At 43.1% G+C, this 27,996-nt stretch overlaps 2 protein-coding genes across 14 annotated transcripts in view; both read left to right on the top strand.

The window, feature by feature from the left end:
* Nucleotides 1-16,981, top strand: part of macf1b (microtubule actin crosslinking factor 1b) — a 29,510-nt gene extending 12,529 nt beyond the window's left edge. For 2 of the 4 annotated variants that reach the window (XM_053880927.1, XM_053880928.1), the window contains exons 2-40: nt 4-698; nt 852-908; nt 977-1,147; nt 3,157-3,323; nt 3,405-3,564; nt 3,640-3,724; nt 3,927-4,171; nt 4,248-4,367; nt 4,438-4,545; nt 4,617-4,835; nt 5,781-5,984; nt 6,050-6,281; nt 6,357-6,583; nt 6,714-6,836; nt 6,902-7,003; nt 7,081-7,182; nt 7,257-7,421; nt 7,506-7,661; nt 7,738-7,935; nt 8,015-8,143; nt 8,254-8,424; nt 8,486-8,641; nt 8,713-8,919; nt 9,138-9,257; nt 9,338-9,507; nt 9,586-9,745; nt 9,974-10,168; nt 10,542-10,667; nt 12,073-12,216; nt 12,284-12,472; nt 12,533-12,644; nt 12,788-12,954; nt 13,050-13,212; nt 14,212-14,366; nt 14,441-14,515; nt 14,581-14,698; nt 14,766-14,911; nt 16,059-16,179; nt 16,253-16,981. In XM_053880927.1, coding sequence (XP_053736902.1) covers nt 84-698; nt 852-908; nt 977-1,147; nt 3,157-3,323; nt 3,405-3,564; nt 3,640-3,724; nt 3,927-4,171; nt 4,248-4,367; nt 4,438-4,545; nt 4,617-4,835; nt 5,781-5,984; nt 6,050-6,281; nt 6,357-6,583; nt 6,714-6,836; nt 6,902-7,003; nt 7,081-7,182; nt 7,257-7,421; nt 7,506-7,661; nt 7,738-7,935; nt 8,015-8,143; nt 8,254-8,424; nt 8,486-8,641; nt 8,713-8,919; nt 9,138-9,257; nt 9,338-9,507; nt 9,586-9,745; nt 9,974-10,168; nt 10,542-10,667; nt 12,073-12,216; nt 12,284-12,472; nt 12,533-12,644; nt 12,788-12,954; nt 13,050-13,212; nt 14,212-14,366; nt 14,441-14,515; nt 14,581-14,698; nt 14,766-14,911; nt 16,059-16,179; nt 16,253-16,278 — 6,306 coding nt within the window. In that variant the 5' untranslated portion in view covers nt 4-83 and the 3' untranslated portion in view covers nt 16,279-16,981. The remainder of the gene's footprint in view (nt 1-3; nt 699-851; nt 909-976; nt 1,148-3,156; nt 3,324-3,404; nt 3,565-3,639; nt 3,725-3,926; nt 4,172-4,247; nt 4,368-4,437; nt 4,546-4,616; nt 4,836-5,780; nt 5,985-6,049; nt 6,282-6,356; nt 6,584-6,713; nt 6,837-6,901; nt 7,004-7,080; nt 7,183-7,256; nt 7,422-7,505; nt 7,662-7,737; nt 7,936-8,014; nt 8,144-8,253; nt 8,425-8,485; nt 8,642-8,712; nt 8,920-9,137; nt 9,258-9,337; nt 9,508-9,585; nt 9,746-9,973; nt 10,169-10,541; nt 10,668-12,072; nt 12,217-12,283; nt 12,473-12,532; nt 12,645-12,787; nt 12,955-13,049; nt 13,213-14,211; nt 14,367-14,440; nt 14,516-14,580; nt 14,699-14,765; nt 14,912-16,058; nt 16,180-16,252) is intronic. The other 2 variants (XM_053880930.1, XM_053880931.1) reach the window with 1 other exon arrangement.
* Nucleotides 16,982-20,123: 3,142 nt separating this feature from the next.
* Nucleotides 20,124-27,488, top strand: LOC128768729 (riboflavin transporter 2-like). 10 transcript variants are annotated; one of them, XM_053881808.1, is made up of 5 exons: nt 20,190-20,255; nt 20,814-20,957; nt 24,789-25,839; nt 25,912-26,035; nt 26,811-27,471. In XM_053881808.1, the coding sequence occupies exons 3-5, from the start codon at nt 24,830-24,832 to the stop codon at nt 27,021-27,023; spliced, it is 1,347 nt and encodes a 448-aa protein (XP_053737783.1). In that variant the 5' UTR covers nt 20,190-20,255; nt 20,814-20,957; nt 24,789-24,829; the 3' UTR covers nt 27,024-27,471. The 10 variants fall into 10 exon arrangements, with proteins under 10 accessions (XP_053737781.1, XP_053737783.1, XP_053737787.1 ...); XM_053881809.1 differs by lacking the exon at nt 20,190-20,255 and adding an exon at nt 20,271-20,598; XM_053881806.1 differs by lacking the exon at nt 20,814-20,957 and having other exon boundaries at nt 20,124-20,255; nt 26,811-27,469.
* The last annotated feature ends 508 nt before the right edge of the window (nt 27,489-27,996 follow it).

The raw sequence follows: 27,996 nt of genomic DNA, 5'->3' as shown, positions 1-27,996 counted from the left end.
TAGGTAGCTGAAGGAGCTTCTGCATGCATGGCTGAGGGCCCTTTCCCCACTCATTACCTCACTAGCCTCTGGGCTAACCGATTATGGGTAACCTCATAAGTCGACCCAGCTGCCTGGGCCAGAAGTCCAAGCATGTGAGGACGGATGAGGGCTTTTTGAAGGAGTGCTACCAGCGCCCCAAAGAGTGGCAACCGCCTGACAAACATGCAGAGGACACGGGCAAGGAAACAGAGGCGCAGAAGGACAAGGGAGCAGAGGAGGCTGATCTCAGAAGAGAGGAGGCTCACACGCCCATTTCCGACAAACCTCTTCGCAGTTCCCCGGCGTCCACCATCAGGAGCACCAGCACTCTGGACAATGCTTGGCACGGCACGCCCTCCCCGATAAAAACATCCCGAAATGGGACGCTAACCCGGAGAACTGTCCCTGCGGAGTATGCAAGGTCCCCCCTGGCGCTATCAGACAAGTGCAACGCAGACAGACGAGCAAGCTACCAGAGAAGAGACTCTCGAGAGGGCAGCCCTTGGTCCTGGAAGACCGTGGCATCGCGGGAGGTCACTGAAGTGACCGAGGTGACCGAGACTATCGTCACGGAAATTGTGGAAGTTACGGAGTATCCATCAGGAAATAAGGGAGGAGATCCGATCGTAACGAGAACTGTTAGAGTCCTGAATGGCGTTGCAGAGGAACTTGCCGAGGTTGATAACCACTTAAACTCTCAGCCATATCTCATCCTACCATTCCATCCCACTAGTCTCACTTGTAGTCCCAATAAACACGACTCCTTCTGTGTTGTTCTGAACAAATTTGCAAGTTGAGTGCTCAATTCATGTTTTGTTGTGACTCTGCAGCTGCAAAGTGATGGGCACTCGAGCTCAGACCCGGATTCCTGCGTGGAAAAATGGAAGGTTAGCAACCTTTATCATGGCCAAGGACTTCTCAACTGTACTGCTTTGATAACGTTTTCTGATTTTAGGGCAAAAGGCCGCTGCTTGCATTGCGGGACGCCTCGACAGACCCTGACACATTCCTCCAAAACCTGGCAGCCTTGCACACATGGGTGTGTGAAATAGAGGAACTCACAGCAAATCAGAAACCACCATCTTCTGAGGTCAAAGTGGTGAAAGCACAGCTCCAGGAACAAAAGGTTTGTTTGTTATCGCCATCACCTCATTCCAGTTTTCAAAGGCTTTTGCAGCAGGAGGTGGGAATACACCAATATAGAGTACTGAGGTCATGGAAGTAGCTCAACTGCTTCTTTATCTCCCTCTGTTCTGTGAGTGGGTGGTGTCAGTGGTGACAATGAGCGTCTGTGTACTTTCATAAACATGTCCTAAAGGCACGTCGAATTAGGCAACCTACTCACCTTTCAGCTGTAATGACATGATTGTGCGCTCTTCAGATGAGCTGAGACCTGCCTCCTACTCAACAATGGAGGCCTGACACACGAGACGCCGCTTCCTCGACACACAAAGACTAAATAAACATGAATGGGTCTCTGATAAGCTCTAACGCTTGCGGCTTCGCAAGTATACTGAGGATACATGGTTTGTAGTAGCGCGGATTCTGACATCAAAACATTGTTTGTTGAGATAAATTTGTCACACAGTTGCAGAGCAACAAGACAATGTATCAATGTTATATTAACACTGACAAATACTGTGAATGCACGTTATAGTTAAACAAGTAAAAACAAGACAAAAATGTTTTGCAAGAAATCATAAATAACCAAGAACTCACTCTTTGTTTACCACACTAGAAGAAATGCAGCACGTTTATGCCTGCAGAAGTATCTCCTGCTGCGCCCCTGTGGCTTCAAACAAAACTGCACGCAGGAGGATTACTGCAAATGCTGGAGTATTTTAGCGCTGCACTATGTCGGCCATTTCAGTGTTACTGCGTCATATAAACGATCATAACGTCCCTTCAGAATAATGAACGCTTTGTTAAAAATGAAATCTCACATGACGAAAAGTATTAAGATGAAGCGGAAACATTAAAACAAGTGGAAAGCACTTTCATTCATCATGGAGGGAGGGGAGTTTTCACTATGTATTTAACAGAAAAATCCAGAAAGAAACAGAACTAAATGATGTGTCAGCAGCTCACGGAAGTAAAGTCGCATGTCCGGTCGGACATATGAAGAGACAGACCGGGGGAGGACGGCTACAGATAGGAGAGAGATTTATTTCTCGTGATTAAAAACTACTATTATTCTTATAATAAATGTCAAAACTTCGCTTCGCCTCTCGATTGGCTGCTTTCCATTCCGGTTTTATTTATCCATTTGAATAACTCCTGGCGGAGTTTTAGCTTGTGTTTTACTTTACAAGGTTCACTTTATTCTGTCGGTGTTCTGAATAAATATAACACCTAAAAAAGCAAACAAGTGTATCATTTGTTAATGCATCGTCAATAACCAAGTCAAAAGTTGCTTTGAGGGTTCATTCATTTTATTCAAGTTTAAAAGTTTAGCCAATATTGTAGCCATGGAACGTAAGTCAACTGGAATAAATAAACAAAAAGTATCTCTGGTATACGAAGCCATGGAAGTCAAATGCATGTGTTTATTTTTTTTTGCCCGAGATAACAACTCGAGATAATTTAGACAGAAAGATACAATCATAAATGCTAGCACATGCGTAACCTCTCTGGCAAAGCATTTTGTATATGTCCCCCTGGAACCACCATGTCTCCCATGGCTTCGTAACTGTTCGTCAAAGTTGTCAGTCACTGTCTGCAAGTCTGTGCGCTTTTAACACTCTGATCAAGTGCCTTCTACTCAAAATAATACCATATGTGGCTACGCTATACGTATAACGCGCCCCTGGAAGCGACATGCATGACTTTATTTTTTTTAACCCAAGATAACAATTATCTCCAGATACAAATAATCTCGAACTATTATCTCTGTAGAAAAAAACAAATAACCACCGTACTGGTATGAAAAAACTGACTAAAATGTTTTGACTAAAACTTGAACGGAAATACATTGAGTTTTTTTGTTTGATTAAAACTAGACTAAATTGTTGTGACTTTCAGTCGACTAAAACAAAAACTAAAAACTAAATTGAAAGCTGGGTGACAGAATCCACACCAGTCTCATTGTGCTCTAGGTGGTTCTGTCTAATAAGTAAGTCACAAAATTCTTCGCAGCTCCTGTTGCGCCTCTTGACAGATCGCCGCCGTAGCATGGATGCAATGATGATGGAGGGTCCCCGGTTAGTGGAGGCCCACCCAGGAGAAGAGGGCGAACAGGCAAAGGTCAAGCTCTCTGCTCTCCAACACAAGTGGCAGTCCTTGCAGCTGGAGGCCGAGCAAAGGTCAGACATGACATTTCTTTGGATCGGGTGCCCTTGCGTTTAATGGATGACACATTCATGGACAGTTTTGTTTGTCGCCAGGAGGGCCAGTCTGGAGCTCATCCTGCCAAGGGCTCTGGTCTTCCAGCAGGGTGTAGATGATCTACAGCAATGGCTCATGTCTGTGGAACAAACGCTGGCTGAGCTGCGCAGCGCTGAACGAGTGATGCTGCATTTGTCTGAGACGACGGATCGGGCCAAGGTTTGCTCCAAAAGGATTACCAGCATGTTTCAATGGGGGGGATGTGATCAACAGAATTCTCTGTTTTGTGTTCAGGCTGTTGTTGCAGAGATTCAAGTACGGACCGCAGAGCTTGGGAATATACAGAGCACAGGTCATCAGCTGATGGAAGCTTTGTCAGGTAAGGTGAAGGCGATTTTCACTTGGCAGTAAATATCCATCAATAGATTTATGAACTACTAAAGGGATGCTGTGTTTTGTTTTGGAGCCAATGATGTGAATCTTTATCTCAAAATACAGCGACAGTGTTTTGTCAATGACATTTACAGTTATCTGTAAAGTAAAGTCTTAGTTTTATCTGTCTCTCCTCGACCTTGTCGCAGAGGGGGAGGCCCAGCAGGTGCAGGAGCGGATGGATGCTCTTCGTGTCCGTTGCTCTGTACTCAACCTGAGCAGCCTGGACGTGCTGCAGAGGCTCGAGCAGGCTCTTGAGGCTTCCAGCCGCTGCACCTCCAGCCAGGAGGACCTCCATTTGTGGTTGGGTCGCATTGAGAGAGAGCTTCTGGGGGCGTCTGGTGCGCAGACTCATGCGGGAGACACTGGTCTGTGCGCGGCTGAGAGACAGAGGGTAATGCTAACTTACAAATATTGTGTTCGACTTCCATGTTGATGTCAGCACTGACACCCCGACGTGTCTTCACCAGCTGGAACAAGCCATGCTTAAAGAAATGGCCTGGTTCAAAGAAACAGCCCTAAACCTGGAGAAGCTAAGAACCATAGATCTGGATCCAGGGCTCATATCAGAACAACTCTATGAGCAAAAGGTTGGCTGTAATTCAGAACTTTTACGTCATTTTCACTATGCTCCTGTCTGATTTAAATTTTGCTTTAAAGATCTTGGCTGTTGAGATTCTCCAACATCGCTTCAACATCGAAAAAATGGTGAAAATCTCTGAAATCTTGTTGACTTACAGCGATGAAGGAGAAGCTGTCAACCTGCAGGTATGTGTTAGAAACCTTCCTGACCAATTCATAACCATTAAAATCAATACTGTAATTCCAATTACTTTCAGAGCCCAATGGAAACGCTGCAGGATCAGTGCAACACCACCTCTGCAACAAACTCCCACGTGGTGCTGCAGCTGGAGCACGCTCAGTCGCTCCTCCTCCAGTTCTCAGAAGGACACGCTGAGGTGACACCCTGGCTGGATGAAACGCAAACCCTGATCGGACAACTCTCACTCCACACAATAAGCTACGAGGCGTTTCGAGAACAACAAGATCTTTTACAGGTAACATCAAATTGTTCAAAGTCATACAGTTCTTCAGCAGTCATTGTTAGAAATACATCACTCTAAAACAGAAGGACATAAATCTGTGTCAACAAGTGTTGAGTCTAGCAAGAAATAGAATAGAAATAGAAGAAAAAAGAAAAGAAAGTGAATGAAAATGTACGGTATCAAAACAAAAAAGTTACAATCAACAACAAAAACTACTGAATCTAAAAATGAATAAATAAGTAATTAAAGTTGAAATTTATTTATTTTCAAAACCAAGGGCTTTTACACTATAAAACTAAACTCATTGCTTATTTTAGAGTTGGCCTGAGAGTGAACGCTTGAACAAATGGATTTTGCAATGTTCTATGTAACAGGGAAGAAATGTTATTTTGAGAAAATAAATAAAATGAAATAAAATATATTTTTTACTCTTTTGAGTAAAAAAGCTCAATCAATTATTTATTTATTATCTTTTTTTTGGTGCAAAACTTTTGCCAAATTTTGTCAAAGATTTCAATCCACCAGCCTGAGCCTCATCAGAATACTTGGTGCAACACTCTTTAATATATCGAGGGACAATACATTTGACTGGCAACCTGTCCAGGGTGTCGTCCTACTCATATCTGTCTTGGCTCTCTGTATAATGTGAGACAACAGAATGTTATGCATTGTAACATGAAGCCATGTGATATAATAGTTGGATAAATGTCATGTAACTTGCCATGTAACACATTCGGAATGTATTAGAGGATAATGGTTAGAGAATAAACATTCATTTGTTTTATATAGAAAAAACAAAATCTCAAAAACATGTTTCTTCAGCTCCAACTGTTACCAAAAGTCTCGAGGGATTCTTTCAACAATCACAAAGAAGTAGATCCCTGAGGACTAATTTGACTCATCGGGTTTGTCTGGCGTAGAAAGTTGAAACGGATTCTGTTTTCCTTTCCTTAACAGGGCCTGAGGGAGTCAATAGCAGAGCACAGACCTTTGATTTCACGCTTGTGTTCTCTGGCAAAACGTCTGTCAGAACTGAACCCACTGCAGGGGGCACCCTTCTGTCAAAAAGCTGCAGAGACTGAGGAGCAGCATCGAGCCATCAAGGAGCGCGTGAAGGAGACCGCGAAACTCCTGGAGGAGTCTCTTCCTCGATTCACTCAGGTAACAATGAGCTATGATCAGGCGGAAAGATTTCCGAGTCATTTTCAATGTTCTGCTTCCTGCAGCTGAATGAGAGGATGATTCTGATCCGGGAGAGTCTGGAACGCCTGCGCAGTCATTTGCAGACGCCCACCCCGCTCCAAGGACTCACCCCCAGGATCCAGGAGCAGATACAGGACAACAAGCACACGCTGGCTGAGATGTCCAAACTGGAGCTGGGCCTGAGGAGCGTCCAGGCTCAGGCTGATGAGCTGCTGGCCAACACTCAGGCGGCCGGGGACGGGTCCATCGGCACAGGTGAGCCTCAGGTCGAGTTGAGATCAGATTAAGTTGGCCTTTCAAGAGACTCATGGTCGTCTGTGCGATCCTCAGCTATCAAAGAACAAGTGTCCAGCCTCGCTCAGTTGTGGGGTGAGACCCAAACCCAGGCTCAGGAGCGGGACAGCTGGCTGCTGAAGCTCCTGGATCTCGCCATGAAGTTCTGGAGCGACGTCAGCGACGTCACCGCCACTCTCAGCGATGCTCAGCAGGCGGTTTTGGATCTGAACGCAAGTCGTACAGATTCCGACACCATCCGACAGAGCCTGGAAACCATGCAGGTCATCACCCTTGTGGTTATGTTCCTCACTGGCACAACAGCGCCATCGTGCCTTAACTGAATTGCCCACCTCTGTTTTCGACTGTCTCAAATGCTGCCCCATGACAGGTACTGACTTGTTCCTTCTTTAGACTCTGCGGGAAGACATAGACGGTCTACAGGTGGATCTGGACACGCTTGGTGTTCTCGGGATGGACTTGATGTCCGCGTGCGGAGACACAGACAAACCAGATGTCACCAAGAGCCTGGACGAGGTGAGCAAGATGATTTGAAGCCATGTTGCTCGTGGGGGTGTTGCTGATGTGTCGCTCTCTCCTAGCTTTATTGCACGTGGAATAACTTGAGCAAACTGTGGATGGAATGCCACAAAAAGCTGGAGGAGTCCCTGGAGATGGCCTTGCACTATCAGGACACGATGCAGGTGAGAATATCAATGTCAGCGTTTCTTCTTTGGGTTCAAAATATGCTGTAAAACTAAGGTCATGTTTTCAAAAACAGGGTTTGTTTGAGTGGTTGAAATCAGCTGAGCTACGGTCCGAAGAGGAGTTCATGGTGGGAACTGACCTGGAGTCAGTTAAAGAGCAGCTGCGTGACCTCAAGGTAACACTTGTCATTATTATTATTATTTATTATTGTTATTTGGATGTTTTAGATTGTATATAATTGCTGTGTAGGAGTTCAAGAGAGAACTGTACCAGAAGAAAATCGAAATAGAGAGTCAGAACCATCGCTTTGTGTGTCGACTCTCGCCCGGTTCCGAGCGCTCAGGCTCAGTTTCGCCACTGTGCGACTTCAGGCAGCGTTGGGACAATTTGGAGTCAGAGACTGTCACTCGGCAGGTAACGCTTTACCATCTTCTTTTCTTAAACGGTGACTGTTTTGGTGCTAACGTCTTCTTCTGTGTCGATGGCCTCTGCCCCCAGCATCAGCTGGAGTGTGCGCTCCTGGGTCTGGGTCAGTTCCAGAACACACTGGATGAGCTGCACACATGGCTTGCCAGGACTGCTGAGCAACTGCAGGGCGGTTTGCCAGTCAGCATAGACCTGCAGGCCTGTGAAATAGAGCTGGCTAAACACAAGGTTTGTGGTGACAGCAATATAGTTGAACATCTTTGTTTTTGTTGTCGACATAACTGTGTGTTTCACTCTTAAAAAGGTATTGCGCAATGATGTCATGTCCCACGTCCGCACTGTGGAGTCTCTCAACAAGGCTGGCAGGGAGCTGCTGGAGGTTGGGTCTGGAGACAGCCCACACGGTCTGCAGTCTCGGCTGGAGCAGCTCAATGAGAGCTGGGAATTTGTCCGCTGTGAGACTGAACGTTGTCAGTTGGAATTGGAAAACAGACTTAGCCAGGTACAGGGAAAAAACACCAGTCATGGATGGATGGATACATGGATAGATAAACAGGTGATGACACTGTCTGTGTTTTCAGGTGCAAGATGTCACAATGGAGATGCAGGATCTTCTTCAGTGGCTGGAAAACACTGATATCCGATTGTCTTCTGCCAAGACCATGTGGGGAATGCCAGACTCTGCCTCAGAAAGGCTCAACACACATTTGGTAAGATGTGCCTCCCATTTTAATAACTCTTTTTATGATGATGATTATTATTATTTTAACTCAGTTTTATTTGAATTTGATTGAACACGTTTTCTTCTTGTCTCTGGCAGGAGCTCTGCAATGAAATGGAGTCAAAGCTTCACACCTTCACAGATGTGAAGAACGCCATCCACAGGATGCTGGGGAGCAGGGATGCAGCCAGAGGATCCAACACTGAACACAGTCTGTCTATTCTCGAGCAGAGATGGGCATCTGTTTATAATAAAGTCCAGGAGCGAAAGGTTGGTTTCGAAATTCTGCATCTGTTTTGAATATTTTGATGATGATATTTTGTTCCTGCAGGCCAAGCTTCTGAAAGGACTTAACCTGGCTAAAGAATTCCACAGCAATGTCCAGGATCTTCTCACCAAGATGACCAAGTTTGAGGAATCCATTGCTTTTCTTCCTGCACCAAGCTTTGTTCTGGACACCGTTTGCGCTCAGCTTCAGGATCATAAAGTAGCTTTTCTTGTTTTGTTTCACAGTTATTCGTATTATTATTGTTGGTGCTGAAGTTTTCTATCTTTTAGACTCAAGTGAATGAAGTGAAGGACTACGGTGAGAAGAAGAGCGCGGTGGAGAACGCTGGCTGTCAGCTGACGGAGCTCAGCAGGAAAGAAGACTGTGACGTCATTCACAACCTCATAATCACGGTCCAGGATCGCTTTCAGAAGATCCAGCAGAGCACTTTAGAGAAGGGCAGGAAGCTTGAGGCGGCAAGGAAGAACGCCAAACAGGTAGGTTGCCTCTTGCCGCAAGTCTGTGGAACGTGTTGCACCTTGAGCATTATTGGATGGGCTGCTGAGGCCGGAGCGAACCAGGGACTTGTGAGTTATGAACAAAATGAACAAATGACTTGAGAGGAATGACTTCAGAAATACGTTTATGTCAGTTCTGATGTGGACTTGTCCTCAAAATATTGGGTTCTACTCCATGTTACATTTTTTTCTTTCAGTTTAACGAATCTTGGCGCCTCCTAGTGGACTGGATGAGGGAGGTCGAGCAAACCCTTGACACGCACAAAGAGATCTCACAAACCCATGAGGAAATTAAACAGCAGCTGTCTGAACAGAAGGTGAGATGGACATTCTTTGGTGAAGAGGAGTGTCCACTAATATTGTTCGGGGATTTTGAATTCCATTGTGTCTGTAACAGGAGTTTCAAAAGCTGATGAGGATGAAGAGGCCGATGTATGAGGCCACGATGAAGAATGGTCGAAGCCTTCACGAGAGGGCTCACAGCAGCCAAGACAAGCAGCATCTGGAGAACCTTCTGGCGGAGCTTAAAGATGCGTGGGACACTGTCAGTGGGAAGTCAATGGAGCGGTATGTTGCACTTGCACTTGTCAGCCATTTAGTCATTTAAAAAATGTTCTAATGTATTTGTGTTTCTTTACACTGCAGACAACACAAACTAGAGGAGGCGCTGCTGTTTTCTGGCCGGTTCACTGATGCTCTCCAGGCTCTCAACGACTGGCTGTACAGAGCTGAGCCGCAACTCGCAGAGGACGTTCCTGTACGGGGAGACAAAGACATGGTCAACAACCTGATCGACAAACACAAGGTCAGCACCCGGGGAACTTGGGGCGCCCAACTTTACCTGTGATTTGTAGTTAAAGCGTGTTTATTTTTGGACCGTCACTGAAGCTTGTGTGGTCTTCTGTTGACCACATTGAAAGCCAAATGTATATTTTTCCTGAGTGAAAAACAAAGATTATCCCATACTTACATCGACTTGACTGTAAGTGGACAAGTGCAGGAGCAGTTCTCATTGTGTTCCGTCTCTCCTCAGAATTTCCAAAAGGAGTTGGGGAAACGAGCAGGATGCATTAGGACCCTGAAGCGCTCCGTGAGAGACCTGACCAGGAGCAGCTCAGCTGATGCCCACTGGCTGCAGGAGCAGATGGAGGAGCTGGAAAGCCGATGGGAGGCGGTGTGCAAGCTGTCTGTCAGCAAGCAGGACAGACTGGAGGCCGCTCTCCAGCAGGTACACTGTCACATGAGAGAGGCGACTGACACATGAAACTATTCTGAAAGTACGATCTTCGCTTTGTCACTAGACAAGACAAGATTGTTTATAGTGTTTTTTGTGTTTTTAATTGACTTTTATACATTAGTTACAAATACTTAGTTTGGAATATTTTTAAATGTTGATTTTTTTCAATTGAAATGTGTAATATTTACAATTGCTTTACTGATAATAATTTTCAATCTTTTCATGAGAGTTAAATAATAGCAATGAAGTTGTTAGAACATGATGTAAATTTTATGATCCAACAATGGAGGTCAGATGGGATGAGATTAATGATGTTTTAAACCTCGACTAACGTCATCTAAGTCACTTTTTATTTTGCCGTCAGGCAGAGAAGTTTGACAGCCTGGTGCATTCTTTCATGGAGCGCCTCACCGAGTCTGAGCGGTCTCTGAAATATGGCTTCATCCCGGACGATGAAAACAGACTGCTTGTTTTCCTCAAACAACATGAGGTCAGTATGACTCTTCTGATAAGAATTGGCTGCGGCTTCACTTCAGGCAAGATGGAAGTGTGGAGACTGAAGCACTTGAACTCATTAAACCTTGTAGGCTCTGCCCCAGGGGTCAGAAAGCCAACCGTTAGAACGGTTTTGAATTATGAGATTACTTGTTTGTGGTGGATCTCGTCCCCCCCAGTTGTTTCACTGGAATTTTTTTATCCATTTGTTGTTGTTTTTTTCAATACTTTTCCAGGTATTGAAATGAATACATTAATGTTGTAGCTTAAAGAAAATAATATGCTTTGTAAATAAATAAATCAATAAATCAGTCACTATTTATAATAATAAATAAAAGCACATTAAGAAAAACTGTCTTTTTGTTCAGATGGAGACAATTTAAGTGCATTCTGGTCCCACTTCATGCTGGCATGTCTGACAATGAAAAAGCCTCCTAGCTAATTCATACCTGTATTACGATTTTATTCACCCAAAATGATTGTCCTACCTACATTTTATCTATTTAATGTGAGAAATGTGAATAGCATTGACAGCAGTGAGGCCAATAGGACATCAGTGGAAGTAACATTTTCACTCGCACAAGTCAGTAGGAGTGAAGCAGGCGGCCCAGCAGTTCTGTTTGCTCAGAGAGTGACCTTCAAACAATCCAGGACACCACCAAAATCATATGTTTGCTGATGTTCAGATCAATTTTGAGTTATTTTGGGGCGGGGTATTACATTTCCTGAGGGGTCACATTATACAGTATGCTGTGACTGTTGTGAGGGGCCGATAGAACGAGTCCAATTTAGTCACTAAAATATAATAAAACAAGAAGGACAATTGGGTAAATTGTAAATACAGGCACAACATTATGTGCTTAAAATGTTTTCTGAGTAAATATTATTTAAATTTATATTGGTAGTGTTAAATGTCTTGGCATATCTATGGGTTAAAATGTAAATGTAATATACACTCACTATATTATATGGAAGTTGTATCAATATATTTTATTTATTGAGTTTGATCAACTGAAAGTAAAACAATTGCATTTCACGTTTATTATTTTAATGTAAATATGAATAGCTTTGGTGGAAGAAGGGCCATATTTGTCCTGATAGCATATGTGTTGAGGTAGAACAAGCAAGCTTCTTAAAAATGTATATCATTGTGGATTATTTCTAACATGTTGTCTGTGTTGGAAAGTAATGACAGCGTCATGATAGAGATAAACTTTGTGTGGGTTGAGAGCTAGGCCTTCACAGGAAACAGAGGCAGGCGAAGACAGAGGTGTGTTCAGATTATGACAGACATTTATCGTCACTTCACCCGCAAGTTTTTTGTTTGGTGCATGAAAACAAAAGGAAAACATGCAAACCCAGAGTGAAACAAAGATGGCTGATGTTCATCCCCCCCACAGGAGTCGGTGGCTTCTCTTCAGGCTCATGCCGAAGACTTAGAAAACATCCAGACTCTCGGTGAGGAGATCCTATCGTCGTCCCACCCAGATTCCATCATCACACTTAAATCCTGGATGAGCGTCACCAAGACTCGCTACGAGGAGGTGAGATTTTTCCGTAACTGAGTCACACAGTTTTCACGTTCCACTTGTCTCCTGATGGTCCTCGCAGGTTCTGGCATGGGCCCAACAGCATGGGCAGAAGATCCAGAACAGCCTGTCGGCTCTGCAGGCTGAGAGAGAGGCGGTGCAGAGACTGCTGGACTGGATCTCCTCAGCAGAGGAGGCTCTTGGCGTCAAAGAGCAAGAACCGCTGGCCGAGACCATAGAACAGAACCAGCAGCTTATTGCTCAGCACCAGGTATTGAGTTTCTGAATCAGGGCACCTGCTTTGGGCTTCACACTTTCTTTCTCTCTCCAGGAGTTCATGGAGGAGTTGAATAAAAAGTTCCCAGAGGTTGAAATCGCCACCAAATCCTGCAAGCACAAGAGCATCCCGAAACAGATCTCTCCAAGCAAACGTCCGCTGACAAGTATGTACGCTTTTGACTGGCAGAAGTAAAGACTGAGTCTATGAAGTCGGAGGCGTTTTGACTTGTGTTGTTTTGGTCCTCTACACAAGGCTAGCTCCTGTCAGCAAGAGCTGAGGATGATAGTGTGCTTGTTGTTCATCCAGGGCGGAGGAGCACTCTGAAGATACAGCCAGCTGCGCCTCTTCCCCTGGAGCACCTCGACCCCCAGACCCCTCAGCTCAGTCAGCTGGTCAGCCAGTGGCAGAAGCTGTGGCTCCTCACGGTGACCCGACAAAAACATCTTGAGCAGCACCAGCAAGCGCTGAAAGAGGTTGATGTCATGAGAATGATGTGCTTGATAATGTTTCAAATGAGGCAGTGAAAGGTCACTTGCGGTTATATTGAATATTCTTTTGACCTTAACAGATGGAAGAGTTTGCCAACTTTGACTTCAACATTTGGCGAAAGCGCTACATTCAGTGGATCAGCCATCTGAAATCCCGGATCTTAGATGTGTTCCGAAGCATTGACCGGGACCAGGATGGACGCATCAGCCAGAAGGAGTTCATAGACTACGTTCTGGCCTCCAGTAAGACCCTTGCTTACATTTTGTTTTTTTCATGAATATATTTATTTGCACTTTAAAAGATACAATTATGGTATAGTGACAAATGGGTCATCGAAATCCAGATAGCTGCTCAAAGGTCTGCGCAGTCCATATGGGTTTATATGAGGTTCATATTGACAAACAGCATATTAAAAAACAGCTCAAAACGTCTGCCTTTGAACTCACTATAAAGAGGTCAGACCCTTGAGCCTTCTCTTCCATTTGGTGTGCATTGAAATCACTGTCTTAGGACTCATCCTTTAGACATAAGAAGAGATTTCTTGAGACTCCTGTCTTCTTCCAGCTACCTCAGTTTAGTTATTCATCTGAGACTCGTGTGTTGGTTAAAGGGAGATTCGGAGCTCCAGTTTAAGAGTGGAAACGGCAAATAATTCTACAAATAATGTCAAGTGTTATCAAGTGTGTGGTCACTGTGAAGAAATAAGGCATGTGAAAACTGATGGAGGAACATTTGGACTAGCGCCGGTACAACCTGCAGACAAGGAGGATGACCGTAATGAGGTTTGCTTTATGGAACAGGAAAGACTCGGAATGAGTGGTCATGAAAAAACACAGATGAAGAGGATGCAATAAAAGCAATAAAAAAAAACCTCCGTGATTCGAGAATCGTGTTGGTTCATGGTGAAGGAGTCAGTCCTTTCACCATTCTCGAACTACAACATAGTATATGAACACACCGAGCTCTGTTCTGTCACTGCAGTCGCACGGAAGTTGTTGGGTCAAGGTTCCAGGTTGGTTTTTTTCTTTAAGATATTTTGCGTCACAACGTCCTTGGCGAAGGCAGCAAAGAGTTTGAAATGTTCCCTAATAAAACCCCAAATATTAGCATGAGAATTTGACCAAGCCTTAACTTCCAGCACGACTGAAAGAGTTGGATGGTTCAGAGACTGCAGAAGTGTAGTACTTTTGCTTGGCACATTGCTCAATGGCGGCCTGTTCATGAATGAAACTGTGTTGCAGAATTTCCCACTAACTCTCTGGAGATGGCAGCAGTGGCCAACATCTTTGACTTGAACAACGATGGCTTCATCGACTACTACGAGTTTGTGAGCGCCCTGCACCCGAGCAGAGACCCCTACAGGAAGACCCTGGATGCAGATCAGATCAATGAAGAGGTGAGGACAGGCGTCAGATGTTTTTTTTTTTTTTTTTTCATCTTTTCAAAATGTCATTGTATTTTGATGTTCAGGTGAGTCGACAAGTGTCACAGTGCAGCTGCCCCAAGAGATTCCAGGTGGAGCAGATCAGTGCCAACAGATACAGGGTGGGTAGCCGTCCTTCATTTTAAGTGTGTTTGAGTTTAGATTTAAAGACTGACTGTCCTCGCAGTTTGGAGATTCCCAGCAGCTACGGATGGTCAGGATCTTACGCAGCACACTCATGGTGAGAGTGGGAGGAGGATGGACCGCCCTCGATGAGTTCCTGGTGAAAAACGACCCCTGCAGAGGTCAGTTCTGACAGTACTCATCCAAATCCAAACACTTATTGATGCTAATCTGACTGTCCTGCACCAGTGAAAGGTCGCACCAACTTGAAGATAAAGGAGAAGTACTTGTCTCCTCCGGGAAGCACCACAAAGGGTTTGACTGTTAGCAGGTCCAACTCCAGCCTCAGTCTCTACAGCAGTGCCTCCGCCCCGACCAGTCCCATGACACGCAAGGCAAGTTTGGATGACCAAGACTTGACTTCCACTTAGGTTCCTCTGTGCCACTTGTTTTTTACTCAAGATTGAGTTGAGTGACGCTGACACGCTCCTGTGAGGTGGGTGTGGTGTTTTTTAACTTGCATGTCATGAGGACCTAGCTGTGTGTCCGCATTTGCACACATTGTATATTACAAAATTATGTAAATAAAACAGAAGTTTAAAAAAAATAAATGTAAGAAACCCTACTTTTACATCGCCAATCACAAAGACTGGTGGGATGATAGTGTTCATGAAACAGCGTCCTAATCTTCAGAGCTCAGTAGGTGGCGCTGGTGATTTAGATATAATGTGTGAAACCTCAACCCATCACTATGTCGCTGTGCACATTGGGAGTAAAATACGACTCAACACGTGCTAAGAAAAATAATGTACTGTAATATGTTTTTGCTGTCATAAATGAAAAACACTGTTCCTCGTGAGCTGCACTGCAAGTGAAGATGCTTTCAGTACATTAGAGGAGGATAAACATTAGATTAGATTGTTTTCAATAACCTTGACTTTAAAAACTTTTAGTGGTAATAATATGCGATAGTTTACCGCTTGGGACATTTTTGTGCAAAGTGCGGCCTGGGGGCCATATGCGGCTCAACGCTTTAATTTTGGTGGCCCATTTGACGTCAGACTAAAACTAATATGTCCTAATTTTTCTGCCTTTTTTTGTTCATTCGCTTTTAGTCACCCCCACCACTTCAGCAGTAAATACAGCGTGTTCCTGTTTTAAGACTAACATTATCTTCTTTTCATTCCTCAAAATACATTGAAGGAATACTGAAAATATATTTTGAAATAAATTTCCTTTTCATCTTGAATGTCTAGTCCATTGTTGATTTATATTCAAATGAAGTGCACATAAAATCAACAGATTTCATGTCATGTTTACACTTCTTAACATCCTTAGTTACATTTCATCTTCTTAGGTTCATTTTGTTCTTCTTACGTCAGTATATATTTTGAATGTTTTTCCATCATGTTTTGTCGTCATCGCTGTCTTTCTTTTGGAAGGATGGACCCTCACAACTGCTACAGTTTCTAATGTGGCCCTATTTCGGGCCATATCACAATATCACAGTATTCGGTACTCAAATGAATGTATGTCTCTCAGGCGCTGCTGCGGAGGAGTTTTTCAGGCGATCGGTGCATACGCCCTCGAAGCTCCATCGCTGCTCTAGGTTCAGATCTACACTTTGTCACAGCGACGGAGGACAACTCTCCATCGCCATCAGGTCTGACAGTTGTCAGCCAATGATCCAAGTGATAAAGTGAGTCACGGCTTTGTTTTCCTTCTTGTCTACACAGAAGACGCCGAGAGGTTACTCACATGACCACCTCGGCCTTCCAGCTGCTGCCAAGTCAAACCCAAACAGCCTCTGGGCCCCAAAACACAGAGATAAGAGGAAGCCCAGTGACAGACACAACGGTTACGAAATCTGTGGGAAAATCAAACGAGGAGTTTTAACCGGACAGCAACTTTTGTACGACGTGTTTAGTTTGAGTAGAGTTAGAGGATTCCGCATGGACACTGTCTGCATGAACGAAGGAACTTTTCTAACCATTAGCAGAGACAGAAAGAGAAGAGTTGCTCACCGTAGAAAAGACGGAAGCAATAGAACTATTCAGCATGCGAATACAACGCCCAAATAGCATCCAAAAATTGTACACCAAAACTATAAGATGAAGCAAAGGTACTGTGTCGTGATTTGACTTTTTATTGTCGTTCCATAGAGATTGGTGGCAGGGCCACACCACTTTTACAGTTTTTTGCAAGCAACGTGTAAAGTTTATTACCCTGCATCGACAGGACCTTTTGAGATTGTGTGATAAAGAGATTATTTTCTCAGGATTGATTTTGGATGTATGTATTTCTATGGAACGTGACTGTGAAAATAGAGGTTTGTTGGCTTCTCTATAGCCCTGTAGATTTTTTTTTTTGGTTTGTTTTATATCAAAAAATGCACTTTCTTTATCCGACTACTGATCATACTGTATGTTTGTGAGAAATCTTGACACGCAGGTATGAGAATTAAATGAAAAACACAAGCTTGTTTTTAATCATTACTGTTTGTTGTTATAATGGGTTTCATGGCAGGAGATGGATGGAAACTCTCTTCACTCAGTGGCAATGAACGTCAGTTGCTATTTCTAGGCTCTCCTCCTTAGTGACAGTCACAGGTAACTTTCCCAACATCAGTATTTCACACCATGCGAGTGAGGATGTGTTGGATTAAAACAAAAAAGGGGGAAAATGGAAAAAATAATAATTTAAAAAGAAGATTGAACTTGCATATTTTGGTCCTTGAACACAGCGCAAACAACAAGGAAGCCTTACACATTTCTTTTTTCTTTCAGTATTTCCCATCAGGGGTTACCACAACAGGTCAGCCTCCTCTACCTCAACCTATAAAGTACATACTTGAAGACATCTCAACTGATCTCTTCATGTATTCACTACATCAGTGGATCTCATTGGTTGTCTTCTTCTTTACCCTGTGCCTCCATTTCGATCATCAAAAGACTCATCTAACACTGGTTAAGGACAGACATATTTATTCTTTAACTCTTTGGAGCTGATTCAAAACTTTCTGCAGACAACAACATGGTGGTCATTCATGTTTATATGCAGAAAACAATCTGCAGTGGACAAAACAGTCAATGCGCTATGCCGCCTTCATTATTTGTAGCCAGTCGCTAGATACTAGATACGACCTTCATGAGGTCCGAGCATAACACATTTTTCATCAATGCTTGAACTCTGAACTCATGAGTCATTTTTTATGTGTCGTTGTAATGAGTTATGATCATCTTTGCAGTATTTCTTTTCACTCAAAATAAGTTAAAAGATATCGAAGGAATACATTGTGATCGAGGGCCTTTATGAGCTACACAATCATCACTTAAAAAGCTCTTCCAATATTTATGATTTATGGGGAGCCAAGTCCCGCCCATCTACTTCCTCCAGACGGGACCTTCACCTTCACCTTCACCTTCTTCTACCGCTTATCCGGGGTCGGGTCGCGGAGGCAGCATTCGGAGCAGGGAAGCCCAAACTTCCCGATCCGCACAAACCTCCTCCAGCTCCTCCCGGGGGATCCCGAGGCGTTCCCAGGCCAGACCGGAGACATAATCTCTCCAGCGAGTCCTGGGTCTTCCCCGGGGTCTCCCTCCTGGTAGGACATGCCCGGAACACCTCCCCAAGGAGGCGTCCAGGGGGCATCCGGATTAGATGCCCGAGCCACCTCAACTGGTTCCTCTCGATGTGGAGGGGCAGATGGGACCTAAGTTAGCAAAAAATATGAATGGGAGTCAAGGTAGAGATAAAAGTTATTTCCCGAGCCGGCTTGAAATATGCCATCGATCTCACATACGATGTCAGTGAATTTGAAAGATACATTTTAATGCCATGACAGCACTGCTTCTTGACCTGCATCAAAAGTTACTTTAGGTTTTGCGTGATATGCAGTAGAGAACTACAATGTTTGTCGCAGGTTCTCACTGGACTGTCGGTCGAGTCAGTGTTTATCGATGGCAGCCGATGCTTGCTAGCTTCTACCTTTGATAGTTTAGTACCTCTGGCATCGGCCTTAGCACCGGGGCAGTCGGATTCTGCTGTGTCAGATTCTGTCACACATGCAACGTTTGATTTGTAGTCCAAATAATTATGTATTTTCTGAAGTAAATAAATCAGAAATTACACAACTAACATAGTTGAAACTCACATTACTACCTATCATTTAAATTGAGCGCATGTGTGATCCATGGCATGAGACAAAGTGGACCAGAAAATAACTTTGATCTCCCCACAGACTTCCATTCTTGGGTCACATGGACCGACCAGAAGTGACAGAGATTTAGGCTCCTTACATTGAAAATCTTCAAATAAAATGAAAATTTGATTTTAAGAATACAATGTCACAACATTATTAAACTATTCCCCCATATTTTCTACGTCTTTTATAACATTTTAGAAACAAAGTTATAAAGTTCAAAAGTTATAGTATATAATGTAACGTGTACAGCATTGTTTTCTGTTGTTTTCCGTGGATTCAAATGGACTTCTGAAATGGCTGCATTTTTACAGAACACTATCAAGTATTCAACCAGGACTGATCTGAAATGATGATGAAATCCTAGCGATGAACCTACATAATCACTGATCTAAGCCCAATGAAAATTTTCACTGTGATTCAGTGGAAAACAAAGGTGGATATTTCATCTGTGGTTGTTGGGGTCATGTTGCTGCCCTGCGTGGAGCAACAAAAACACATTCATATTTGCTCCAACACATGAGCCAGCAGCTCCGCAGAGAAAGCAGAGTATTGTACTACACAAATATTCACAATGACCCTGGGGTCGCTGATATAAGAGCACAGAAATCTATTCCCTCCCTCTCTCTCTCGCTCTCTGTCTCTGTCTCGCTAGCTAACTTCAAATTTTCATTGCTCTCAGGTGTGACTTGGCTCATGGATGCGATTCACACCATTAAAATGAATCTTCGGTTATCTTTAATGTCAAGGAGATTAGTTACATTTTGGAAAAAAGATTTCTTGTAATTTTAATTTTAATAGCCAACACATCCATGGTGAAGGACACTTCCGCTGGTGGATGGAAAATGCATTATGATAGAGGCACAAAAAGAAATTCCATATTTTAGTGCTGACATTTACTGTAAGTGAAGCACTTGTAGATACAAATTTAAATTAAATGTAAAATGTTCCAGTGGACAATCATGTTGAGAAGATCAACTGCCTCCTTTAATCCTCCAACCGTGATGACATAGTGTGAATTCCAATTCCTTCCTCAATCCTCAACCTCATTTCTCAATACCAAGAGTTAAGGAAGATTTTCTTCCCTCGAAATGGGACACTCTTTAATTCAGGTATAGCCTGTTGGGGGCAGCATTACACCAAAGCGGTGTTCCGTCTATCAGTTCAGAAGACGAAGAAGAAGGGTGAGGCGCAAGAAGCATTTACAGGATCAGTGACAATGCCTTACACAGCTGTGTTCACGTCTTTTATATCTCCATTAACATGAAAATACTTAGATTGGTAGCTTGATCTCTTTATTTTCTACGTCATCTTTGATGCTATGCAAAGGATTCTGGGTGTTCCTCTTGCAGAGTTCATCAACAAAACTAAGTGCTTTGTAAAAATAGGAACTTGTTTTGTTTTGTGTCACTTTGATGGCTTGACAATCTCAGTATACAGGACAGTATAAAAGACAGGAAGTCTTGTGCCATGAAAGAATAAAGCCACAAAGAGACTCCCCAAGCTTTTGAGCTTAACACAAACGTCGACTGAGCCTGGTAGGTTCATTTGAACTCTTCTTTCTTGTTACCTTTTCTTTTGGGATGCGTGTTTGTCCAAGTGGCCCTCAAAAGTCAGGCGTCAGAAACAAATATTCTTCCTCTGCAAGTGAAGGTTTGGGACCAGAAAAGAGGAGCGGTTGTGATGGACCAGATGGAAAGATTACTCTTACTGTGGAATGTGTTGGAATAAGAGCTGAAATCAGCAGCGGAGGTTGTTTACCTGAGCAGACGTTCATCTTTCAATTTATAAAATTCCACATCAGAAGTGATTTGGCTCTCTCTATTGTTCCCTGACGGAGGAATGCTGCTGCTGTTATTTAACAGGGACACATGCAGAGAGGTGGGTGCACAGAAATGCCAGCGAGTGAAGTTAGTTTTTTTCATCCTTGACAAAAGTCAGACGGGTCAAGATAAAAGTATATTGCTGTTGTTCATCCACACAGCTATTGTGATACTTGAACTCAGCTTCCTCCTTGACAGCTTAACTTCATCCCAAAACCTTCTTGATGTCGCTCATCATTGTGTGATCTGGTTCACCTCCCTCACCCCCTCCAGGACTCTGGCTCCCTCGCTCAGCCCTCACTGCTCACATGACCCACAAATCCTCACTAGAAAAGCACTGAAGTCAGTGTGCAGCAGATAGAAACATCAGCGCCCACTCTAGCTTTCTTCACTCGCCTTCTGTGACCTACAACTCACGTAAGTTGGGATCAGAATTCGCTAGTCATTTAACGTGAATGGCGTGAAAGCTGTATTGATTTGGATTGTGAATTTTTCTTTGTTTGTAAATTCCAAACTTGCATGACTTTCTGTTCTACTGATATATTTTCATAGTATTTTCAAGTATTTAGCAAGGCGTGGTATGAATGTGTAGATCCAGAAAATTACGCGTATCATCCAGCAAATAACCTGCTTTAACCAGAAATGCAAAACCTGTTTGTTAGTTCCGTCTAAAGCTTCGAGTCACAGTTTAGACACATGAGTATGAATAGAAATAAAAATCTGTTTTTTTTAATTAAATTATGAATTTTACATTTCACATCCGGACACAACATTTTGAGACCACCAATAACCTTTAAGTCTAGAGAAAGGTAAAGTGTATTGCAGTATATTTGCGCTTTATACTATTATGAGGTTACTAGTTAGATTCGATTAGATTGCAGTAGGAGTCAAAGCATGCTGCAAACAAGCAAATATTTCTGTTATTTATTCTGTTATTTATGTATTAGCCCATTAGCCATTCAATGCAATGAGAGCATTTATATTCAATTAATCTTGATAAATGACATTTTAATATTTGATGGCGGAATGATCCAATATAAGATGAATCCGTCCTGACGTTACTTATGAAAACTTGAAACTTTCCATCCATCAGTGCGATCTCATTTTGTCTCCATCATCAGGGATGTTTTGGTTTTGACATCACATTGTATAGTGTGGTGCACCAGTTGGTCTCAATATTTCTTTCCTGTAATTCATTGGAATTCATGTGTTTAAATCTGAGTCCTAGTACTTATATAATGTAAAGGTCATTTTATGCGTCAAAATTCACAACATTCCTATTACAAATGTGCCATTGTAGTTGCCTTCAATGTTACTATTAAACAATGTGTAACGGTTCATCTTTACTCTCTATGTGTCAAAACCACATGCAGTCAGCCATTTGATATTTTAAACACAGTGATACAGTTATATGTACATGCACTTCTTATATCTATTAAGATATATATGTAGCCAGCTTGAATGTTTTCAAACTGATTTACGTTTACATGCTGTTCTTTTAAATATTAAATTTCCACCAGCCGACCTTGGATAGGTTTCGATGGCATGTTAGCTGGTATTTCGTCGGTCCAGCAGCAGTCAGTTCCACGCAGTACTGTACAGAGTCAATGAGGTCTGAGGGGAAAACACTATGTCCCTCTAGAATCTCAACAACAGCAACAGACATTAGCCGTAGTCCTCTGTCTCTTCAATCCATTTTTTCTCACATTGTGACGGCGGCTAGATGCAACGTCTTATCCGTGTCCTGGCAAACAGTTGGGAAACCTCCTGCTCAACAGCGCAGCCCATCAAACACAGAAGTTTAATACTCGTGATAAGCTTGTATTTTCAAACACCAACTATTGACAACTGTGGACCAAGGACTGGTTGCTGGATTCACGTAGCTGATGCTAGCATCGGGCAGTCAACTGTCATATATATATATATATATACATATTAAGTCACTTGTCTGCGGCGAAACCAAAGGCAAGTGAGGCCTAACAAAAGCCTCTTTTGCCAGAGTTTCATGGCGGTTATGAGAGAATTGACAACGCTGTGCTAACATGTTAGCGCTCTCTGCTAACCGCTGCTCAGTATCGCTCTGGAAGATTGTAGATAGTGGAATAACACCATCTATGTGATGAATGGTCGTCCATGGCTGTAAAACTGCAGGGAAAGTAGTTATTGGTTATTTAATCCAGCTCCCACAGCGTCGCGCTCCTGCAGCATCTGCACTTAGGTCCACGATAACAAGGCTGTGAATTGCTGAAACAATTTATCCCCCTAAGGAAGAACCTGTTCTGGCGCCTTGTTGTTGCACATAAACTGCTTTGTATATTTAAAAAAGAGTGAATAATTCACTTTATAAATACACAAACGCATCCACAGTCACCACTTTAACCAAATGTTTGTGGGAAACTGCGATGCACATTTTTATAAGTATTCATTATAAATTTAATAAACAAGAATCACAATATACATAAAATCTCACAAAGAATGGCAACATAAACCAGAATTGTGATTTAAATTGAAATGGCACCAAAGTATCAGGAAAACGTTGACTCAGGCCACATGCATATTGTCCAAAGTCACTAGTTTATTAATGAATGTTAATGTCGACAATTTAACATTTGAGAACATTTTTAACTCTGTTTTAGGATAAAAGACAATATAGTTTACAAACTCTTGAGGAAAAGAGAGTTGCGCTAGTGCTAATAGTTATAAATGAGTCTCTGCTCCACTTCAGTGAAACACAGTTGAAATAACTTCCACCATGAGGGAAACCTACACAGCAATGTGTTTCAGTGCAAACATCAAAATGATCTGTACAACAGCCAGTGTCACGGTAATGCTCGCAGTAACTTGAGCATGCGTCAATAAGAGCGCAGCACAAGGTCGCGAGCCACCAGCAGGAGGAGGAACACGGGGGGAGGAGCTAGTCCCTCCCTCCCTCCCACTGCCGGAACACGTGGCTGTGAGGTGAAACCGCCCTCCATTTGTAGGGATTACAACTGTCATGGCAGCAGAGGACGTGCGCAAGTGCAGTGAATACGCGGAAGCGCAGATCTGGTGGGGAGGAATTTGAGTGTAGATGAGGAGGGGGAGGAAATATACACACACATGAGGTAGTCACTGATGGAACTAGGGAGAGTGTGATCACAATGAAGGAGGAGAACAGTTGTTGAGAGGAGAGTTCATCCAGAAGGTAGGAGGCTAGGCTTCAGTACCCCCTGAATGACCCCCTGAATGAATGGATGGATGGGTGTTTAACACTACTGCTGTTGACACATGCTCTCAAGACCACATGGAGATCACACGGGAACTGGATGGATCTTAAACGGGTGAAAAACCAGGAAGGATCAGTCAGTGTCACCTTTACTCCCATTGTAACATACGTCACAGAACCTGTTTAACAGCACAGTTACAAAGTTAAACTGAAGGTTGACGTGAAATACATCTATTTTAATGTCACTGGGCACCGTCGTGGGTGCAGTGTCTAAGTGTGTGAAAGGTCAGATCAGGCCAGAGAGGGATGGTGAGTAAGGCTTGTGTGTGACCTTCAAACCTAGAATAACATTTGCATTTGACAAATTCATTTCATAACAAACAAAAAAAATGTGAAAGTATGGAGTGGCAATATTATAAAAATAGATATGGAAATAATATTAAAAAAGTAAAAGTATATATAATGGAACAAAAGTATCATAATTTTTACATTTCACTTGTCCAAACTTAAGTACTCTAAATTTAAATGTGTTTTTATTTATCCGGCATATGTTCTTTGTTTATTTGCTAAAATATGGCAAGTGTTGTATTTTTATGTGATACTGTCGCTTGGGTAAATTTTTAATGTGTAGTGTTTGTACTTTTTGGTACATATTTGATGTGTAGTCTTTAATCTCTGAAATGCCGTGGATGACTTTACTGTTAACTGGAGTTATAAAGGTCATATGACTAATATAAATTCTATCAAATATTCCGTCAAAGCTTAGCTTTCACTTCATTTTTTTGTCACCGTCTGTTCTCCTTGCATCAAAGCAGTCTATATTGCTTGTCACATTGTTTTATTTTATTCATTAAAAATAAAATTTCTTAAGTGATTGCATGCCACTCCTTATGCGTAATGATATCCATATGATATAGAGGAGTGAAGGGCAAATATATTTCCTTTGCGGTCACATTTTCGTCTGACTGTTGTGAGGGAACTGAAAAAAATCTAACTTTGTCAAATACGATTCAGTCTGACTGTGGTTTTGTTGTCACTTCCAGATAGTGTGGGGCTCCTGACCAACCTTATCTAGCAGTTCGTCATGTCTCTGCTGACTCACGTGTTGGCATGTCTCTTCGGCATGGGCTCCTGGGTGGCCATCAATGGGATGTGGGTGGAGCTCCCACTGGTGGTCCCACAGATCCCCGAGGGCTGGTACCTGCCTTCGTACCTCACAGTCATCATCCAGATGGCCAACATCGGCCCCCTCTTCATCACTCTGATGCACCGCTTCCGCCCGGGCACGCTGGACGAGCGGCCCGTCATCTACGGGATTGTGGTGTTGGGAGTCATCGCCACATTCCTGCTGGCTTTCTTCTGGAAACACACAGTGGTGTTGGGGGGCGCCCAGCATAGCGTTCCTCTGCTGGTGTTATGTTTCCTGCTTTCTGTCGTGGACTGCACCTCATCCGTGACGTTCCTGCCCTTCATGATGCGCCTTCGTCCCCAGTACCTCACCACCTACTTTGTCGGTGAGGGCCTCAGCGGCCTGGTGCCGGCACTGGTGGCTCTGATCCAAGGTGTGGGGGTCGTCCACTGTCGGAACACAACTTTGGCTGAGAACTCCACCGCAGTGCCAGACCAGCTCGAAGCCGTCTATCAGCCAGCAAAATTCTCGGCACAAGTCTTCTTCTTCTTCTTGAGTGTCATGATGGTTGTGTGTCTGGTGGCGTTTGCCTTGCTCAACTACCACCCCGATGTAGCCCGTGAGAGGAACAACTTGTACTTCAATGGGGATGAGTTGCAGGGCAAGAAGGAGCAAGGGTTCACACTTCATGCTCAGACTCCGGAGCAGAAGCCGATGCTCAGCCCTTTGGATGCTGCTGAGAGGCAGCCTCGCAGCTCTTTTGGTCGAGGAACGTACAGTAACTTTGAGCTGTTCTTCATCTTCATCGTGCTGGCCTGGGTCAACGCCCTGACCAATGCAGTGCTGCCATCGGTGCAGACCTATTCATGTATGCCTTACGGGAACCAGGCGTATCACCTTGCTGCCACCATGGCTTCTGTTGCAAACCCTGTAGCCTGCTTCATCGCCATGTTCATGCCGGTCCGGTAAGTTCTTGTGGACTCAGCCAAGTTTTAATGACAAGCGTCTATCTTCACGAAATGCTCTATTTGGTCCAGGTCTCTCCTCTTCATGCTCTTTTTAACTTTGGTTGGAACGGGTTTTGGAGGCTACATCATGGCTATGGCTGCCCTCAGTCCCTGTCCTCTGCTGGTCCACAGTACCATTGGAATCGTTGTCATTGTAAGACCTTGTTATATTTCTAATTCTTTTAACCAAACTATGAATATGAATGAGACTAGGGGTTTAGTCTGGCAAACATTTTAACAACAGCTTATACTGACCAGAAAACGTACAGTATATAACATTAAGCTTTTCATGAATCTTGTCTCCATGTCCAGAAAAAGAAGGTACATTTTTTTATGTATCCAGATTTTTTTTCTCTCCACAAAGCATTAGCAACAGCTAACAATCCCAGTTAGCAAGATAGCGTTTTAGCACCACAGTGAAGAAACAAAAGTACTGTTTACGTGCCGAAAGCAAAACTATAAGAATCCATATCTGTTGCAAAAGATACACTTAATAGTATGCTGCTATTATAAAAACGTCTATTACAACAATTATTTAACCATTACAGCAAGTCATGTCTTGGCCACTTTTCCAGCTATGTATCGCAAACTACAACATGATCCATCACAAAGCAAACATTCATGTTTTTGCCATTTCCATGTGTTGACTCGATCCAGTTTTTCCTGTTTCATTGTTGTGGACGTGTTGAAAAAAATATTTATCCAAATTAATATGACAATAACTTAAAGTTTTGTAATGTAATTGTTGCTAAATGTCTATACCAATATGGTGCCGTTTGCTGTTGCTGCCATTTTTTCCCTGTTACAGGAGTTTTTTCTTTCATTTATTTGCACGTCTGCCTCCAGGATTATTGAATAACGGCCATAAATGATGAGATTAACTTGCCGCTGAAAATCATGTTTGTCAATCCTCCGTTTCTCTGCTGCAGGTGCTGGTCTGGGTCCTGTTTGTTCTGTCCCTGTCCTATGTCAAGGTCATCATCGGGGTCATTCTGCGTGATGAAGGCCACAGCGCCCTTGTGTGGTGTGGAGCAGTGGTGCAGCTGGGCTCCATGCTCGGTGCCTTGTCCATGTTTCCTCTTGTAAATGTTTACTCACTATTCCAGTCAGGCGACCCTTGTAACACTAAGTGTCCATCATGATGTTGGGACGGGAAACAAAAGAGAAACTTGTCGAGCAGCACTTACTGTCAGTTTCACTGCAGGGAAGGACACAGGAGGTTAAACACTTCTATAAAATAGTTGAGAACACAACAGTTTTGGCTCCACGACTTGATCATAGATGCTTGATCATAGTGTTACTTGAGTAGGTCATGGCAAGTGTGTTACCTAGTTTACTGTTTGCAAGGTAATATGGCTTTATATGTGCCTTAATTTATTCACCAGTCAAACTATTTTGTTACTCTGTGTTTCTTTTAATGTTACTGAAGCTGGAGCAATTGTTCAACTTTACCAAATAAAACTTTCTATCTGAAATGATTTGTCATGTTTGGACCATAATGATTATTTTTATGTTTTGTCGGTACATGTTCAATTGAAAATGGAAATTGTCGCTACGACGTTTATTATGACATTATTTTTGCATACATTCATATTTGTTGGATACATTAAACAATACAAATGCTTCATGTACTCATTATTTAAATCAAATGCTGCATCTGACCAATTAAATTCAGAATGAATTCGGTTGAAATTATGCGAGGTCACTCTTTGAATTGACTACAAGGATTCTGTAATTGACAGCACGCTGGTCCAATGAATCATGTGTGTTACAACTGTTCCACCCGGGAGCTCAACTCTGTTATTTAAATGCGAATGAGCTGTTTAATTTTGAGTAAAACCGTTACTCACAAACAGACAAAGCTTTGGAAATTAGAATGTGAGCAAACAATGGCACTTTTTAGAACATTGTTTGGAAAGTACCGATTAAAATAGGCCTCTAAGATGCATAACTTGCCTGGTGTGTTCTGCCCAAGAATGAGAATGTCTCCACTGGACATGGCTGCACTCTCATTCATTGTGAGCATGGCTGCAGTGAAAGTTCATACACCAGGAAGAGAAGAGAAGACACTGACCAAGACAAGAGCCTGGACCAAAGTCAACATTGGAGCTGCGT

This window comes from Synchiropus splendidus, chromosome 12, assembly GCF_027744825.2.
Source record: "Synchiropus splendidus isolate RoL2022-P1 chromosome 12, RoL_Sspl_1.0, whole genome shotgun sequence".
Lineage (NCBI taxonomy): Eukaryota > Metazoa > Chordata > Actinopteri > Syngnathiformes > Callionymidae > Synchiropus > Synchiropus splendidus.
The sequence above is the reverse complement of the archived record's forward strand: the minus strand, read 5'-3'. Positions and strand labels throughout refer to the sequence as shown.